The following is a 16,152-nucleotide window of genomic DNA, read 5'->3' on the forward strand; positions in this document are numbered from 1 at the left end:
AGATCCTCTCCACTTCTGGTCAGGACTCAGACCTCAAATGACCAACCAGAGGCTTCTCAGCATGGGGGTCGTGGTGCCAGCTCCTCTCTAGCAGCCCTACTGCTCCAGGGAAGCCAAGCCACACGGCTGCATGGGAAAAGTGATGCCAACAGCCGAGGGTTCCAGCCAACTGCCCAGCACCCTCCCTAGGACCCCACTCGAGGGCCTTCTCTAGGGGGACATTATGCCCTAATGGGAGTGGGAATATGGGGAATATGAACTGGGGGACAGAAGACAGAAGAGCCCATTGTCTGGTCTTGGTTCTAAAACTGACTCATACTGTCCTACTGGGCAAACCCCTTCTCAGGCCTCAGTTTCTTCTGGAGTAATATTAGGGGCTCAGAGTTGTTCTAGAATAGCACTGTCCAACAGAACTTTCTGCAATGATGAAACTGTTCTATAGCTTCATGGTCCAATATGGTAGCCATGAACCTGGTGTGGTTCTTGAGCACTTGAAATGTGGTTGGTATGACTGAGGAACTAAACTGTCTTATTTTAATAACTTTAAATATAAATTGAAATACTCTCATGCAGCTAGTGGTTACTGTGTTAGACAGTGCAGTTATGGGACCTCAGTAGTCTCCCCAACTGTAAAATGGGTATAATAATAGAATTCAGTCTTCTGGGGTCACTTTGAGGATAAAAAGAGACCATGCACAAAAGCTTTCAGCCTGATCTTTGGCACATGGTAAAATGGATTTCAGTAATTCTTCTCCTCTTTGGGCTCCCAAATTCCCTTGAGAATTGGAGAAAACCACAGACCTTAAGCCAGAATTTACACATCATAGATACACATGCCCACAGTGCACATACGCACGTATCCCACATGTGCACACATCGTACTCGTTCATACACATGTGCACATACATATCACACACACAGGCATGTTGCACACATACTGTGTGTGCGCACACATCATCCATGTGATTACACATCAGACACACCTGCATACACGGATCACACCCGCACACCCACAACTATGCATCCAATTTCAAGGGGATCCAAAGCCAGGTGGAGAGCGCCTTTCGAACATGAAAGTTCCTTCCAGCTCTAAAAATCTCCAAGGCTCTGAGCACATGTTGCCGAGACTCTGTCTCCTTCCCTCCTGCCCAGGCTCAGGCATCTCAGAAAACCCTTCCTAACACTCAGGGCCAAGCACAGAGGCAGGGTTCTGGAAAAATCCTTGCGCATGGAGGGCAGGCCCAGGGCAAGGGCGACAGGATGGATTCTGTGAGCTCATCCCAGCAGCCGTCACCAGAGTTCCCAGAGAGGCTGGTGGCGTCGGGAAGGGGTGCCTGGGTGGGAGCCGGCGGTGGCGGCAGCAAGGGGTGTGGGGCGAGGAGAGGGAGGCTGGATGGAACGCGCTATAATAGCAGCTTTGTGCTCTGCTTCCCAGCTCCCTGGGAACGCCAGGAAGATTATGAAACCGGTGTCTTTGGGAATGCCAGGATATTAGCTGGAAAAAGAATAATACGAAAATAAAATAATGCTCGGGATGGAGACAGCAGACGATTAGCAGACGGAGCCAGGGCCTCCTGCTCCACAGAGGGAGCCAGGCTTGGCCCCAGCAGAAGGTTTCAGGGAAAGACTGCCCGTGCTAATGAGCAGACAGGGCCTGCCTTCCAGCAAGATGTCTTCAGGAGGGAAACTGGCAAGCAAGGCGCAGCCTGCTGGTGGACCCGAAGGCCAGAAGTGGGGTGGAAGGAGGCAAGGGTTACCATAGGCCTGGTCCTCGGGTCCAGACATCCAGAAATGTCAGATTACCAGGAAGACCACCTGGTCACCACCCACGGTGCTTCCCTAGACTCCTTCAAGGTCTGCCTCCCAACGTCCTCCTCCAAGAAGCCTCCCTCATTAGACACCGTCATTCTTGGCCGGAGCATTCATGGCAGATCCTTATTCTGCCCTCCAGCACCTCAAAGATGCAGATCCTACTGGGTTCATTTGTCCTCACATGGGAATGCCTCTCTTCCTCATCAGACAACAGTTCCCCACAGGCCAGGCCTCCACCATCAGATCAGGGGATCATTAGAAGCAAAGATCATTGTTCTCTTACCAGGAAGCAAGGAGAACACGTCATTGTTCCCTGCTCCCCTCTCTAGGACCCTGGCCACACACCTTCACCCAGTCATGGATATGCCCCACCTCTCTCAGAAAGGCATCCAAGTCGGGGGGAGCAGGGCAATGTGACCACCTCCCTCATCTTCCTCATGCCCGACGTGCCTCACATCCTCACCGCTCGAAGGTGGTCCTTGGACTAGCAGCATTGACATCACTGGAGTCCTCTTAGAAATGCAAACTCTAGGGTTCACCCAGATACAGAATCCCGAGTGCACATTTTAACAAGACCCCCATATCGCTCCTACGTTCACTCAGCCTGAGAAGCACTTCCTTCCATGAGTCACGTGGGTCCCCCTTACAATGACTCTAGGATGCGGTGACTTTCACAGACAAGGTAACAGAGTTGCTAAAAGAGTAAGTGACCTGTCCGCAGCTAGGAAAGAAAGGAAGCAGAATTCAGACCAAACCTGCTCTACTCTGAAGCCTTGCCTATCCCACCATGCTCCAGCCAAGAGAATCAGCAGACGTCAGTGACCAGTGGACAAGGCCAGCACCCAAGACAGTAGCGGGGTCCGGGCACCCAGAGAACCCTACCATCTGCTCCCATGATGCAGGCTGGACATTAGCCTCAGTTCCATCAGTACCTCCCAGGATGAAGGACAGCAGATTCAGGGACAGGAGCACATCTAGGTGACCATGAAGGAGAGGGTGTGTGTGTATGTGTGTGTGTGTGTATGTTGGTGCTGATGGAGGTTCGAGTCACTGAAGTACAGAGTGGTCCAGACATTTACTGTCAAATGGGCCAGTGGCCCTATCCAAATGCTGGCCACACCTAAAGACTTTCCAAAACTGTGTCCTCCAACCCCAGGTCTGTGGGATCCAGCCTCTCCAACCACTGTCTGCCCCTGGTTCTCTATGTCAGCCAAGTTCCCCCAGGACTCAGAGGGCTTCACCATGTTGGTTTCTGCTGCATATCACAGGCGAGGCACATCTGCTTCACAATCAACCACCTCCCCATGTCTGTTGACTTGACATTTGATTTCAATGCTCCCTCACGACATTTTCTCCCACATAAAGAATAAACGAATTGGTTTCTGTTTCTGGGAAGTGCCCCCCTTCATTCTCCCGGTCACCGAGGCATGAAAGCTTGGCAGTGGAGCCCCAGCCTTGCTCATCTTCTTCCCCCAGATCCTGGCCAGCCCCAGAACCCATCCACACTGCTGTCCATGTGTCTCTGGCTACCTCTGGCCTCGCGTCCTCTCTCCCACGGCCCTGGCCTCCCTGCCCTGGGCGGCCTGGCAAGCAACTGCCAGATCCGCCTCCTTCACACAGCACTTAACCATGTGTGTCAGACTTGCCAGAGCCAACCATGAACTCATCACGGCCCCAGGCCCACCCCACCCACCCTGTGGCCCGGCGATGGGAGAAGCCCTACCATGCACCCAGCAGAGCCTCTGGGCCCATCTGACCCTCCCCAAACTCTGTACTTCCCTATACTCCAGCCCCCAGCTCGCACCCCAGATGGTCACCTCATCCCAGATCACTAACCAAGATTCCTGATGGTCTCCTGATGGTTTCCACTCCTCCACCCTAACCAGCCTCCATGGCTAGTTGACCAACAGCCCTGAAGCCCGGCTCTGACCAGAGCACTCCTCTGCTCAACAACCCACACTGGCTCCCTATTGTTCATTGAACAGAGTCCTGTGGCCATCATCAGTAGCTCTTTGCCCAGCACTGTTTGCAGGGTTTTTTGGTTTTTTTTCCTTTCCAGACACTCTCCTCCACATCCTGATGGTGCTGTCAACTACAGAAAAGGGGCATGACCCGGCATGGCCAATCAGAACATTCCATTCCTCACCCTCAGGCTGGCATGGGCACATGGCCACGAGAGCCAGTCAGTCACACCCAAGACTGTAACAGCATTATGGAGAAAACAGCACTCTCCCCTCTGTGGTCTCCAGCTGTGAGGGAAACAGAGGATGCCAGGTGGGCTGTGCTATTTCACCTAGCAGGGCTTTACTGTCTGCAAAGTTGATGTCGGCGCCATTTTTGTTACCACCCAGAGTGAGCCAGTGTGAGAATGAGGCCAAGACAGAGGAGCGAGTCAGAGGCAGAGTCCCAGGGATACTTTGCGAACACCCATTTCCTGCCAGACTTAATGCCTGCTTCGCCCCTTGGGCTCTCCTGTCCATCTGAGCCCTTAAACTCCTTTCTCTCTGTAGCCCATTTCACTGAGTTTCTATTCCTTAGGGTACCTAGCCAGGCTTCTCAGACCCTGACTCTGAGGTCTGCCAAGGCCTTTACCCCCCCACCCCTCAGCTGGAGCCACAAGCCCACCCCCAGGCCCTGCCTTGTACCCAGGCCAGGCCCTTTCTGACAGGACAAAGGGGGTCAACACATACCAGCCTTGCCCCATGAGACCTCCAGCTGGGGCTGCTCCAGCCGGGACAGCAACTTCCTCCCGCCTTAGCCTGAGCACAAGCCCAGCAGCCTGGAGCTCTGCCATCTCCTTCCAGCCACCTCACAACTTGGCCCCAAGACATCATCAGACATCTGGCATTATCTGGCCCCCAGGGGGTTTCCTCTCCCATACTGCCACCCCTGGACCTGGTCCACCATCAAGGCCCTCAGACCACCGCCAGTCTCAACTCCCTTCCCCATATCCATCCTGTCAGATCCTGGGCCTGTCCTCTGTACCCCTGGCTCAGGGCAAAGCCCCACGGCTCCTCCCTCCGACCAAATCCTCACACACACGCACACACACGCACACACACACACACACACACAAAACTGGTGCACATGGACACACTCAGATCCCATCAGCTATCAAAGCTGGTGGAACCTGCTCTCTGAGTCACAGTCCAAAACCCCAGGGGCTGGGCAGTCCTGGCTGGATTTCAGAGGAAGGGCCTCATGCTGGGCATCTCTCCCACCTCCAGGAATCCCCAGACCAAAACAGAGTAGAGAATGACCCTACTAAGACTGTCCAGGAAGGGCCTGCTCATCTTTTGGGGGAACACATCAGCCAGACCCTGGTAACCTGGAGCTGACCCCAACTTTACTGGCTCCAGAAAGTGTACTCTAAGTCAAGACCACCAGCCTGAGGTTCAGTTTCTGAGGTACATCTCTCCCCCAAAATCTCAGGGATGCCATGAGATAGCTTCAGTCCAACCAAGGAGGACTCATGTCCAACCAAGGACATTTCAGGGGTTGTCAGACCTCTCTGGCTACTCCCAGGGGCTAGGCCAAAGCCTCTCAGACCCACCCTGTGGCAGCCAGCCTCTTCGAGGAGAACCAGGTCCCTTGGCTCCAGTCAGAGGTCAGACCTGTGACCTCGGTCTGACCAAGACCCTCTCTGCCTGCTTCCCTCTTGGCCACACAAAGAAGCAGCAGGTCTCCCAGTGCCAAGAAGGAGCTGTTTTATATTGGGAGGACACCCAGACTACCATCCACTTTCCCCACAGGCAACCCCAAAGGAACTAAAGCCAAGGTGACCAGCCGATGTTCCCTCCAAAGTCCTACCCTGGGGCCTCCCGCTTCAGCCGTGAAGAGCCCTGGGGAAGCAAGCTGCACCTCACTGACCCACCACAGGCCCAGGGACATACCAGAGCCCCCTCGAGGGCAAACACGGCGGCAGGCCCAGTCTTCTCCAGCGGCTCCATGCGGCGGCGCCAACGGCGACGGCGGAACGCATCCGTCTTGCGGTACTCCAGGTGGAATTTCCAGCCGAAGAGCGAGGCGTACTCCCAGCCCTCGCCCTCGGCCTCCGCCTGCCTGTGCTGCATGAAGACAACAGGACAGACTCAGTCCCTGCTTGGTGGCCCCGCGGGGAGACCCCCGGCTGGGCTCCTGCGGCACCTCTCCCCTCTCTGGCCTGCCCTCCACGATTCCCCACCCACTCCACACCAGCACCCTCCAGGTGGGAACAGCTGGGAAGGCCACCTGGAGGAGGGGTCCCTGAGCCGCTTCTGCAATGACAGGAGTCCAGGTCGGAAAATCAGGGGGAGAAGAGGCTCCCTGGGCTGTGGGGATCCGAGGAGCCAGAGAGGGCAGGTAGACTAAAGCAGCAATGAAAACCCTGGGCTTTGGGTTTGTTTGTTTACTTGGATTATGGGTGGATTTCATGAATCCAAGGTTTTCTTGTCATTTCCCTTTTCTTCTTCACATCCCAGCTTATAAAAATAGAAGTGGGTCAATGAAGATTCTGTTTCCCGACCCCAGGCTATTTCTCCCTGAGGCTAGGCCTAGGTCAGCTATGGAGGGCGCGCCCCACCCCCACCCACCCCCCACCCCCGGTATTTCCTCGAGGGGACCCTTTCCCAGGCCTGGAGTGAGGCCTGGAAACCCCTTCCTATCCAGCTGATGACCTGACAGTCCTCAGGTGCCCCTCGGGCTCCAGCCATGAACTAAGCAACAAGAGCCAGTCCTGGAGGGCAGCCACATCTCTCTCTGGGAGGGGTGTCAGGGGTGATGGAGTGGGCGAGGCCCCCTGTCTGACAAGGTCCGCTTCCATCCCCTGGGTGCCCTTACAAGGAAAGTGGAGTCTGTCCGGTTCAAGGCACCACGAACAGTCTGTTGCCCCAAAACCTTGCTTCTCCTTGGACCCAGTGACATCCCTCTCTAGATTATCTGTGCCCAAAGAGAAAGGAAGAAATTTGGGTCATGCCAAAGGCTACTCCTGGATTGGGGGAGGCCTGGCTCTTGGACCAAAATTCAAATGCCTCCTTAGGAAGGAAGAACAGGACACAAGAGGGACTGGGGAGGCAGGCACTGAGGCTGTGCAGGACATGGGCATCTGAGGGACTCCAAGAGCAGGTGCGTGCGTTGTGTTCACTCATATGTGCCCACTCCACGCCTCTGTCCTGTAGGTATCTGGGCATGCCCGTGGGCATGTGTGCTTGCACTGCGGACACATCCTCTGGTAAATGCTGACGGAGGCCACCGAGGCACCAGCCGGCAACATGGCGCATACATCCTCAGCAGCCTGGTGCCTACATCTTCTCCTGCTAGCTCCAGCAGGGACTTGCCCAGGCTGAAGGGAGCAGGCTCCATGGGGAGGAGACGGGCCTCAGCCTACTCCCAGTAACCGCAGCCAATGACACAACCAAGAGGGTACAAACCCCAGGTCCCTTGCCTCCAGGTGAGGATGATTCTGTGGTCTCCAGGGTGCACCCCTCCCCAAGCCACAGCTCAGGCTGTAACTGACTTGGCCTGAGCCCCAATCCTGGCTCCCCGCACTCCCAAGCACCCTGCTTCAATAAGCTCCATGCAGCCAAACCCCTGTCTCGGACTCTGCCTCCAGGACCCCAGGCCACAGACTCAGTCATCCATGTGTCTTGGCACCTTCCGGGTCTGTATGTGATCCCAAGTACTGTCTCCTTGCACAGTCACGGGCATCTGGGCGTGGGCATCCGGATGTGTACTGGTATGATCTGCATGGGTGCTGTGACCTGTGAGCAGCTGTGCATGTGCTGGGTGTGATGTGTGAGCATCTCGAGGGAGCCCACGTGCCTTACACGTCCTGAGCACACATGCATGTGTCTGTGCACACAGGTGTGCACCTGTGCCCAGCTGGCCTCCCCCAACCAGCGCCTCACCCCCCCCACTACCATCTGCTGGACTCACCCTCTTCAGGGCCTCCATCTGGCTCAGGTCCCTCCTGCGCAGGCGGACCCAGCGCCGCCGGCGGTGAGTGTAATACATCTTCTCAGCAGGAACCCAGTGCTTTGGCTTCCGATCCGGGGGGATGGTGATACTGTACTCCCAGCCTGGGGGAAGGGTGCCTGTCGGTCACTGCCCAAGCCATTCCCCTTCTCTCCAGAGGCTATCTCTCCTTCCCAGGCACAGTCACAGGCTCATGAGTGATAATTGACTTAATTTGTAGCTGTAAGTGAGGGCCAATCCAGAAAGTCCCCCAGAGGAAGAAGCCCAGTGAAGGCCAGTGCCCCAGGGCACGAGGCCTGCACTCAGCTGTCCCACCAGCACGCCTCTTGAGCTTGCTGGGGGTGGGTCTCACCAGGCTCCATGTGCTGCCCACCTTGCTCATCAACAGCCCGATTGAGGTCCGTGGACCACTCTTCGTCTTCCCACTTCCAGCCCAGTGGGCACTCAATGTCATCCTTGGGAAGCACCTTCTCCCCATTCTAGGGCAACACAGGACAGGCAAGCGTTGAGAAGAGACAGATGTCATCAGGGAAGCAGAAAAGATGCAACTTGACAAACTACATCCTGGAAGCCCCAGGTGGGACTCCAGATCAGTGTCCTATCTGCCCTGGACCTTACACATCCCTCTGGAAACCAGAGCATGAAGATGGGAACATGGGAGCAGGGGAGAAAACATCCCATCTTCTCTGAGGCACGGGCCCCTCCTGAGCCCCAAGGTCCAGGACCCCAGGAAAGCAAAGCCCAACTGTCACTGGAGCACCCACTTACCACATCCGTGTAGTTGTCACTCATATAGATCCACTGGCCTCCAGGGAGCCGGGTCTGGTTCTCAAACACCTCCTCCACAAAACTCAGGTGGCCCGCGTCAGTGTCATGGAGCAGCCTGGAGGTGGAGGGGGTAGGGGGGCCAGAACCTCTGCTGAAGAGATCCCCCCCACACCCACCGCCTCCAGCAGAGCACCCCGGGGCCTCAGCCAAGCTTCCAGCATCAGCCTCACCCCCACCAACAACAAGAGGGTGGAGAGGAGAGGGAAAGGAGGGGCAGAGGGTCAAGGGTGGAGAGTGAAAGGAGACCCAGGGGGACCTAGAGACACTCCCAGACAGAAGAATATACCAGCACCCAAGATAAAGAAAGAGAAAGACACCAAAAAGAGAAAGGAAACCGAAGACACCAAAAGCCCGGTGGGTCACTGAAGCTCAACAGGTGGACAGTTGTTGAAATGTAAAATGTGATCAAGCTTGTACACTTAAGATCTGCGTACTTGATATATGTTATACTTCAATTTAAACAAAGAAAAGGAAAGAAACCCAGTTGAATGTCAACCAAACAGGAAATGAGAGAGGAGAAAGGGGTAGGGACAGTGCTGCAGCTGGACGGCCTTGTTCTGAGAGGTACAGAGAGAGAGAAGCCTCAGGCACAGGAAGGGTTAACACGGAGAGGAGGAACCAGGCTATGGTCTCTGGGAGAAGAAGGTGGCAACGAAAGGATGCAAGTCAAATGAAGGCCAACTTTAGTTTAATAGTAAAGGACTTTCCCATTGTTAGAGCCCTTCCAGAAACAATGCCACTTAGCAAGCCCCCAGCCCTGGAAAAGTTCAAATGGGAGCCCCTGTGACCAGCCCAGGGGCAGGAGGAGCAAGGAGAGCGATTAATAGGACTGTGGTCTTTCAGAGAAAGGCCCGGGGCAGAGGGGGACCCCCAGCCTCCCTGCCCAGGACTCACGTCTTCTCTGGACACACGAACCAGTCTCCAGCCCAGGTCCAGCCGGCCGAGGGGCGGAAGCTATCCTTGGGGAGCTTGATCTTGCCCGTGACATCAGAAAACTTGGGGTAGGTGAGGCCTGTCGTGCCCCAGTTCCCAACAAGGGCCAGTTTGGTCTGGTTCTCATACTGGAGAGCAAGCAATAAAGAGAAGTGAGTAGGGCCCAACGCAGCTTAGGGGGCAGGGGGCAGGCAAGGGCAGGCTAGCAGGCACTCACGGTTTCAGCAAAGACGGACAGCTTTCCCTCAGCAAACTGGTTGAACTCCTTCTCATCCACAGAAAGCCCAAACCAGAGCTTCACCCGTATCTGCACTGGCATCCGGGCTCCGGGTACCCCCTCCATGGGATACTGGGCACCAGAGAAAGACAGAAACCAACAGTCCCCTTTAAGATCAGGATGTCCCCACTGAGGCGGGCCGGGGGGTCCTCCAGGGCCTGGGCATAGCAGCCTGACACCCTTAGATATGTGTCCTGTTGGAGGACTTACCAGAATTTCACGGAACGGGAATGTATAATCAAGAAGGCTTCTCCACACCTGCCAAGATTCCTTCTCTCCAAAGACTGCATCATCCCCACCTAGGTGCTCGCTGCGAAGCCGCGCCAGGCCTAGACCAGAGTCCCCCATTCTCCCCTCTCCCACCACATCCCCATTTCTGTTCTCTTCTAGAATGACCCTGCCCAGTGGAATTTTCTGCTACAAAACGGTTTAACACCGCACAGTCCAATCTGGTAGCGCTAGCCCCATGTGGTGATTGAGCACTTGAAATGCAGCTAGAGTGACTAAGGAACTGAATTTTTAGTTTTATTTCATTTTAGTGAATTTAAATTTAAATAGCCCCTTATGGTGGCCATATTGGACAGTGCAGTTCTAGAACATATCTCTGAAGGAGATACAATGATCCAGGTCTGGAAGGGGAAGAGGTTAAGGCCTCTTCCTTAATTTTCAGTTTGGTTTGTTTTGGGGGGGGTGTTTTTGTTATTTTTGTCTTGGCTAGATGTTAGTGTGCCATCTGATATCGCTATCCTTTCAAGAACTTATCAGCATGTTAACCACTAGTCACTGGTCCTCCATTGCTTATTACCTTGAAACTTTCAGAAGCTCTGCCAAAATGCAATAACCACAACAACCCAACATAAAACATTTATTCTCCACAACTACTTCACCGTTGGATTGAAATCAATGGTCGGATGTGGCCTGAGGAGCAGGAGCTCCTCACTCTCAGAACAACACACTGTCCCTTCAAGGAAGTAGCACATTAAGCCTCTAGGTTTTGTGAGCACGGGCCTAGAGGGGCACCTCCTTTGCAACAGGGGGCTGAATGAGAGGAGAAAGGAACTCTGATGGCTTCAGAAGCGGAAAGGGGGGACTGAAGTAAGAGGTTGCCAACAGGCTGGGGAGGCCCGGATCCCTGGAAGGAGAGCCCAGGCCAGGTAAGGGGAAAAGGAAGGGGTATGGGGTCTACCAAGGCAATGGCAGTCTCCCCCTGCACCCAGCCTCTCTGCTTTTGGTTCATCCTCGGTGAAGCCTGGAGGAGGCCCTGACCCTGCATGTCATCCCCTGGCAAGCTCCCATGACTGTTCACTTCAGCTGTCCCCTCCCTGGGGTGGTGAGTGGCCTTTTCCCTCCAAACCACCAGCCCCAGGGAGATGGCAGGAATGCCTGACCCCCCTTTCCCCCTCCACCCCCAGTCTCTCCCCTGCCCTCCCCCAGACGGGGCCAGCCTGCCGGACCCAAAATAGCAACAGCAAATAAAGAAATGTCTAGTTTGGGGCTCCTCTCCCTCTCTACTGGTGCTCATTTTTTCCAACTTTGGTTTAAGTTAAGAAACACCAATGTTTTCTTGGTCTCTGCTTGCTGCCAACATTTTTGTAGAGCTTGCTCAGGAGCTACTGGCGGGGCTCATAAACTCAGTGGGCAAGACTTCGAGAAACAATTCAATATCTTTTTTTTTTTGCTTGGAATCGGGGAAAAATTTTCAGTTTGTGTTTCCCCAAGGATGCAGGGCCTAGGGGTCAGAGTCTGAAGCTCATCCCACTCAAGTGCATCCCCACCTGTGCTCTAGCCAGCCAGCCTTCACTGGTGAACCCCACTGTGATGTGGTAGCTCCTTGACTTCCTTTCCCTTCTGCCCTGCTTGGCGAGGAGCTGGCTGAGGAGATAGAAAGGCAGGATGCTAGGAGGTGAGGAAAGCACAGGGGACATGCCCCAGGTGGCATGTAGGCAGGCGGGGGGCAGCCCACTGCCTGACACATCCCCACCCTCTTTCTAAGCAAAGCTGGCCTGTCCAATGACCCTGAGTCTGGGTATCTGCTCACCTCTGCCTCTAGTTGTGCTGATGGAGCCTCCTCTCCCCAGGGAGCAAGGGAGCACCCCAAAAGAAAAAGGGAACAAGAAGGGAGAGAAACTGATATTCATTGATCACCTCGTTTAGGCAAGATCCATGACCTGTGTCACCTAGTTCAACCCTCAAAACCTGTGAAGTGGGCAGCCTGATGCTCATGTTATAGGTGAGAAGACAGCCAGCAGTTCAGAGAGGTTAGGCAACCAACTCAAGGCCACACAGGCTTCCAGCCAACCCTGCCACCTGTCCACACACACTGTACTGTTGAAATCTGCCCTCTCCACCCAGCCCAGGACACAACAAGAAAGACTGGCCAATATATGAATGGGTTGACCGACAGGCACTCAGGGGTTCGAGGCTAGGGCTAGCCAACAATGACTTCCTGGAAGAGGAGAGGCCGGTGCTGGTCCCTGGTGTGGATGGAAGGAGGGGCCAGGAAGGGAAGGCTGAGAGCAAGGGGCGGGGGCAGACGGGCCAGCTAGGCTGAAGGCCAGCGGCTTATAACGCCAACAGAGCCATCTGGAGTCAGCGGTGAGTGGCAAGGGGCCGGCCTGCCTCCCAGGGCCACTCCTCCTCCAGCAGGACAGCTTCAGCGACAGCCCTCCAAACAGGGACCCTCCCCTAGGGTCCCGGGTGGTCACAGCCCAGGAAGGGGTTTTGCTGAATCGTGTCCTGGCCACCAGGCCACAGTACCCCCACCAAAACAGCCTTGGCTCTATGTCCCCACATTAACCCAGAGAGGAGGAGAGGGGGTGCTCAAGCACCGGCTCACATCCCTGTCACCCAGACTGAGGCTGGCCAGTACCATGAAAGAAGATGGACGGAGAGCAAGGGTGGGGGTTGGAGGAGAAAGGGGAGAAGAGATGTGGGCAGGACAACATGAGGGGCCCTGGATTACTTGCCCCCAGCTCCCGGATGGGCCAGACACCCTCAGGCACCCTCAGTGCCCAAACACCAGCCCTCCCACAGGGAAGAACCTGAACCTGAGCATGACTCCAGCTAGAGTAAAAGCACGCGGGCAGGGCAAGGAGGTCCGTACCAGGGCTCGTAGAGGCTGGGGTGGGGGCTGAGCGCTGAACCCCCCTACCAGAGACCTGGCTATGAGGTCGAGAACAGCCTCAGCAGTCAGTCCCTCCCAGACAGCCTGGGGGGCAGGAGGAGGTGGGGAGCAGGGGACATAGACCCTGCCCCGTTCATTTCCAGCACCCCGTGATTTCAGCTCTCACCTGCCAACTTTCTAGCCCAGGTGTGTGGGGTCTAGGAACTTGGCAGGGGAGAAGGGAAATGGTTTTACACAAAGCCCGCCACCCCTTCTGAGAGCCTACAGACTCTCAGTGGGATGGAGACCGGGAGGAGACAAGAAAGGGGGAGGGAACTACCTAGGAGAAAATATGACCATGACTTGAGGAAAAGGAACCCACTTTGAGAAAGATGGTCTGCAGCTTCCCACAATTCTTGCCACAGTAGCTGGTGCCCCGGCGGGAGAAGAGGACCTCCTGCGCGGGCAGCCGCTGGTACGCCACTCGCTTGTCTCCCTGCAGCATCCAGATGATGATGTCAGGCAGGCTGTTCTGGGGCTGGAGAGAGGGTGGCGGTCAGGGCGGGGAAGGCCCACAGCCCCACCATGAGCCACCTCTCCTCCCACTTCCAGCTCCCCCGCCGCCCACCCCCAAGAGCCTCCTTGACCCCCCCTCCGGCTGGCTGGGCACCTCTGTCTTCCGCGGCTAGGAGCCCCCAAGCACGGGGCATGAGGCTGCCTCCGCTCACATGAGGAGCCTGCCAAAAATTCACTGAGCTGAGTTCACATTTTCTGGGAAGAGACACTCCGGCCTGGAGCCCAGAGCTTATCTTCTTAGATCCCCTCCACTGGGCAGAGAGATGCTCCCGGGGGCACAGAGATTGGAGGATTTGATTTGACCCGAGAGATGACATCACACTTCAGATGCTACCCTTCTTCCTCACCCCTGAGAGTAGCAGCGAATCCCCAGATGTGCCCTTTCCCAAAGGACACTCCCCACCCCCCAATAGCAGGGACTTGTGGGGTCTGGTCCTTTTCCAGGCGTAGTGACATTGGGCTCTGAAGATGGTGACCAGCCCAGAACAAAACCGCAAGGCCTGAGCCCCTCGGAGCCAGTAACTCTGAGTGAGAACTGTTGGGTACAGCCCACCTGCTTCCAAGGTCGGTGAGCAAAGTGTACTCAGTGAGGTGGCGCACTAGGTCTCAAACCAGGGCCACGGCTGAGAGCATGTCATGGTTTCACTTACTCCCTGCAGCAAGGACAGGCAGCCCCATTTGCCAGTGAGGAAACTTAAGCTCAAAGAGGGTAAGGAGCCAACCAGGTTTTTCTGCCTCCAGATAGTGGTTCCTAACCATGATACCAGTGTGGTCCCCCGAGCAGCAGCTCCTGGGAACACGCTAGAAATGCAAATTCTCAGGCTCTACCTGAGACATGCAGGGTCAGCCAGGGCTTGTAACCTGTTTTAACAAGCCCTTCAGGGGATTCTGATGCGCATTCAAATTTGAGAAAGACTCTCTCTGGGGTCCCTTGCAGTCAGGAGCCTCCATTTGACCTTCACCCCTCCCAGCTGTGGCACAATCTGTGCTGAGAGTTCCAGCGGCCATCTGGTCCAAGATGATGGAAGGCAGCCCTTCCAGCCCAAGAGGACGGTCTGTAGCCACTGCATGGGATCAGCCTGTGGCTGGGCAACACAGTGTTTCCCCCAGGTAGCCGGCCACATTCCCAAAGCCCTGCTCAGGGATGAGTCCAAGGCTGACTCTCAGGGACCAACTTTTTAGGCTGTGTTCCCCTTCTGAGCAGCCTCCCACCTCCCGGACCCCTCTCTCCTCTTCAATGACTCGCTCCTTCAGAAGCCCCTCTCAGGCCCTGCCCTTTTCCACACTCCTTCTGGGGAGATCCTTCCTCACCAGCCCCACCGCCTCTGTAGGCGGACCACACACCTCTGGTCGGAGTGGGCAGCAGCTGGTCTGCCCGTGACATATGAGCAGAACCTTGTCCTCGTTCTGGACAAATCTGTGGACTGCTTGCTTGCCCTGGGAACTGGGGTGAGTGTGGGGGTACATCTGACCTGGGGCAAGGAGGGGGGTGGTATGCAGGTGGGGACAAACAGCAGCCACTTCTCTCTGATTAGATACTACAAAGTTCACAGTTCCTGCAAACACAGCCTCCTCAGGCCTGGGGCTAGGAGGCAACCAGGAGAGCAAGAAATACAGGGCCCCCGGAGAGGCAGGTTTGAGGCCAGGGGCGGACAGGTCCTGGTTGGTAGGGAGGAGTCGGGTCCCTGGGGAAGCAGGCCCCAGCACCTCACTCGGAGCCCAGTGCCTCGGGATGCTGGTCCGAGCTCCGTCTCTGACATACTTTGGGGACACTGATGGAGCACACGTCTTGAACATATTTGGGGGCATTGACTGAACATCTACTGCACACCAGGCTCTCAGCTAGGCCCCATAACACCCAGTGTCCAGTTGCATCCTGTCTCTTCCTGCTGCAAATAGGGGACACTGAGGCTCAGAAAAATTGAGTCATCTGTCCAAGCTCACCCAGCAATGAAGCCAGAGTTGGATCATGGCCCAGACAGTCCCCATGTCCCTCCCAGTTCTGGTGTCTGCAGGCAGGACGGAAGACACCTTCCAGGGTTTCCTACCTCCTCAGCCAGGGCACGGAGACGTAGGAGCCAGTCTTCAGCCTGCTCCAGGGCGGCCGGGAGCCCGCTGTGCCCAAGCTTCAGGGCCAGCGCTGCCTCAGTAATCTGGCTTAGGTGACGGCTGCGCAGCCTGTACAGGTACTGGTCCAGGTGAGTAGCAGAGGGTATCTCGTGGACGTTGCCTAGGGGCTGGCTGCGAGGGACGGACATATGGGATGAGCCTGGCACTCACACACCCAGGTCCAGGCACACATGCTGTACACACGCCTGTGCATAGACACCCCCTCCAACAAACCCTACACCCTCAGCCTGCCTGCCAGGTGCCCCATGTGCCCTAGGTGCCTTCTCCAGCCTGACCCATCTCCATGTGACCTGCTCCATCCTCATCTCCTCCAGGAAGCCCTCCCTAACTACACTGGTGCACGTGCCTCCTGCTCTGAAGTCCCTCAGCCCTCTATTCTGGAGCTGCCTGTTTGGAACTTAGGAGTTCTTTTGCACATGTGTCCCCCTCTGCCCAAACGACCGCAAGCCCTCCGAGGGCCCAACAGGTCCCTCTGTGCTCCCTGTATCCTCCTAGAGCAGAGGCCGGAGTGCTAAGTTGCCCTGGGCTGAAATGAATCCGT

General features: G+C 55.9%; 1 protein-coding gene across 15 annotated transcripts in view; it reads right to left on the reverse strand.

Annotated features, from left to right (window-relative positions):
• Nucleotides 1-16,152, reverse strand: part of DYSF (dysferlin) — a 205,166-nt gene that overhangs the window by 96,196 nt on the left and 92,818 nt on the right. For all 15 annotated transcript variants that reach the window (XM_028116262.2, XM_028116258.2, XM_028116260.2 and 12 more), the window contains 8 exons: nucleotides 15,530-15,722; nucleotides 13,288-13,443; nucleotides 9,743-9,874; nucleotides 9,487-9,653; nucleotides 8,533-8,647; nucleotides 8,138-8,243; nucleotides 7,726-7,868; nucleotides 5,706-5,879 (listed from right to left, as the gene is read on the reverse strand). In XM_028116262.2, coding sequence (XP_027972063.1) covers nucleotides 5,706-5,879; nucleotides 7,726-7,868; nucleotides 8,138-8,243; nucleotides 8,533-8,647; nucleotides 9,487-9,653; nucleotides 9,743-9,874; nucleotides 13,288-13,443; nucleotides 15,530-15,722 — 1,186 coding nt within the window. The remainder of the gene's footprint in view (nucleotides 1-5,705; nucleotides 5,880-7,725; nucleotides 7,869-8,137; nucleotides 8,244-8,532; nucleotides 8,648-9,486; nucleotides 9,654-9,742; nucleotides 9,875-13,287; nucleotides 13,444-15,529; nucleotides 15,723-16,152) is intronic.

Source organism: Eumetopias jubatus, unplaced genomic scaffold, assembly GCF_037043125.1.
Source record: "Eumetopias jubatus isolate StellerSeaLion01/CBP00866 unplaced genomic scaffold, mEumJub1_p1.0 scaffold_9, whole genome shotgun sequence".
Taxonomy (NCBI): Eukaryota; Metazoa; Chordata; class Mammalia; order Carnivora; family Otariidae; genus Eumetopias; species Eumetopias jubatus.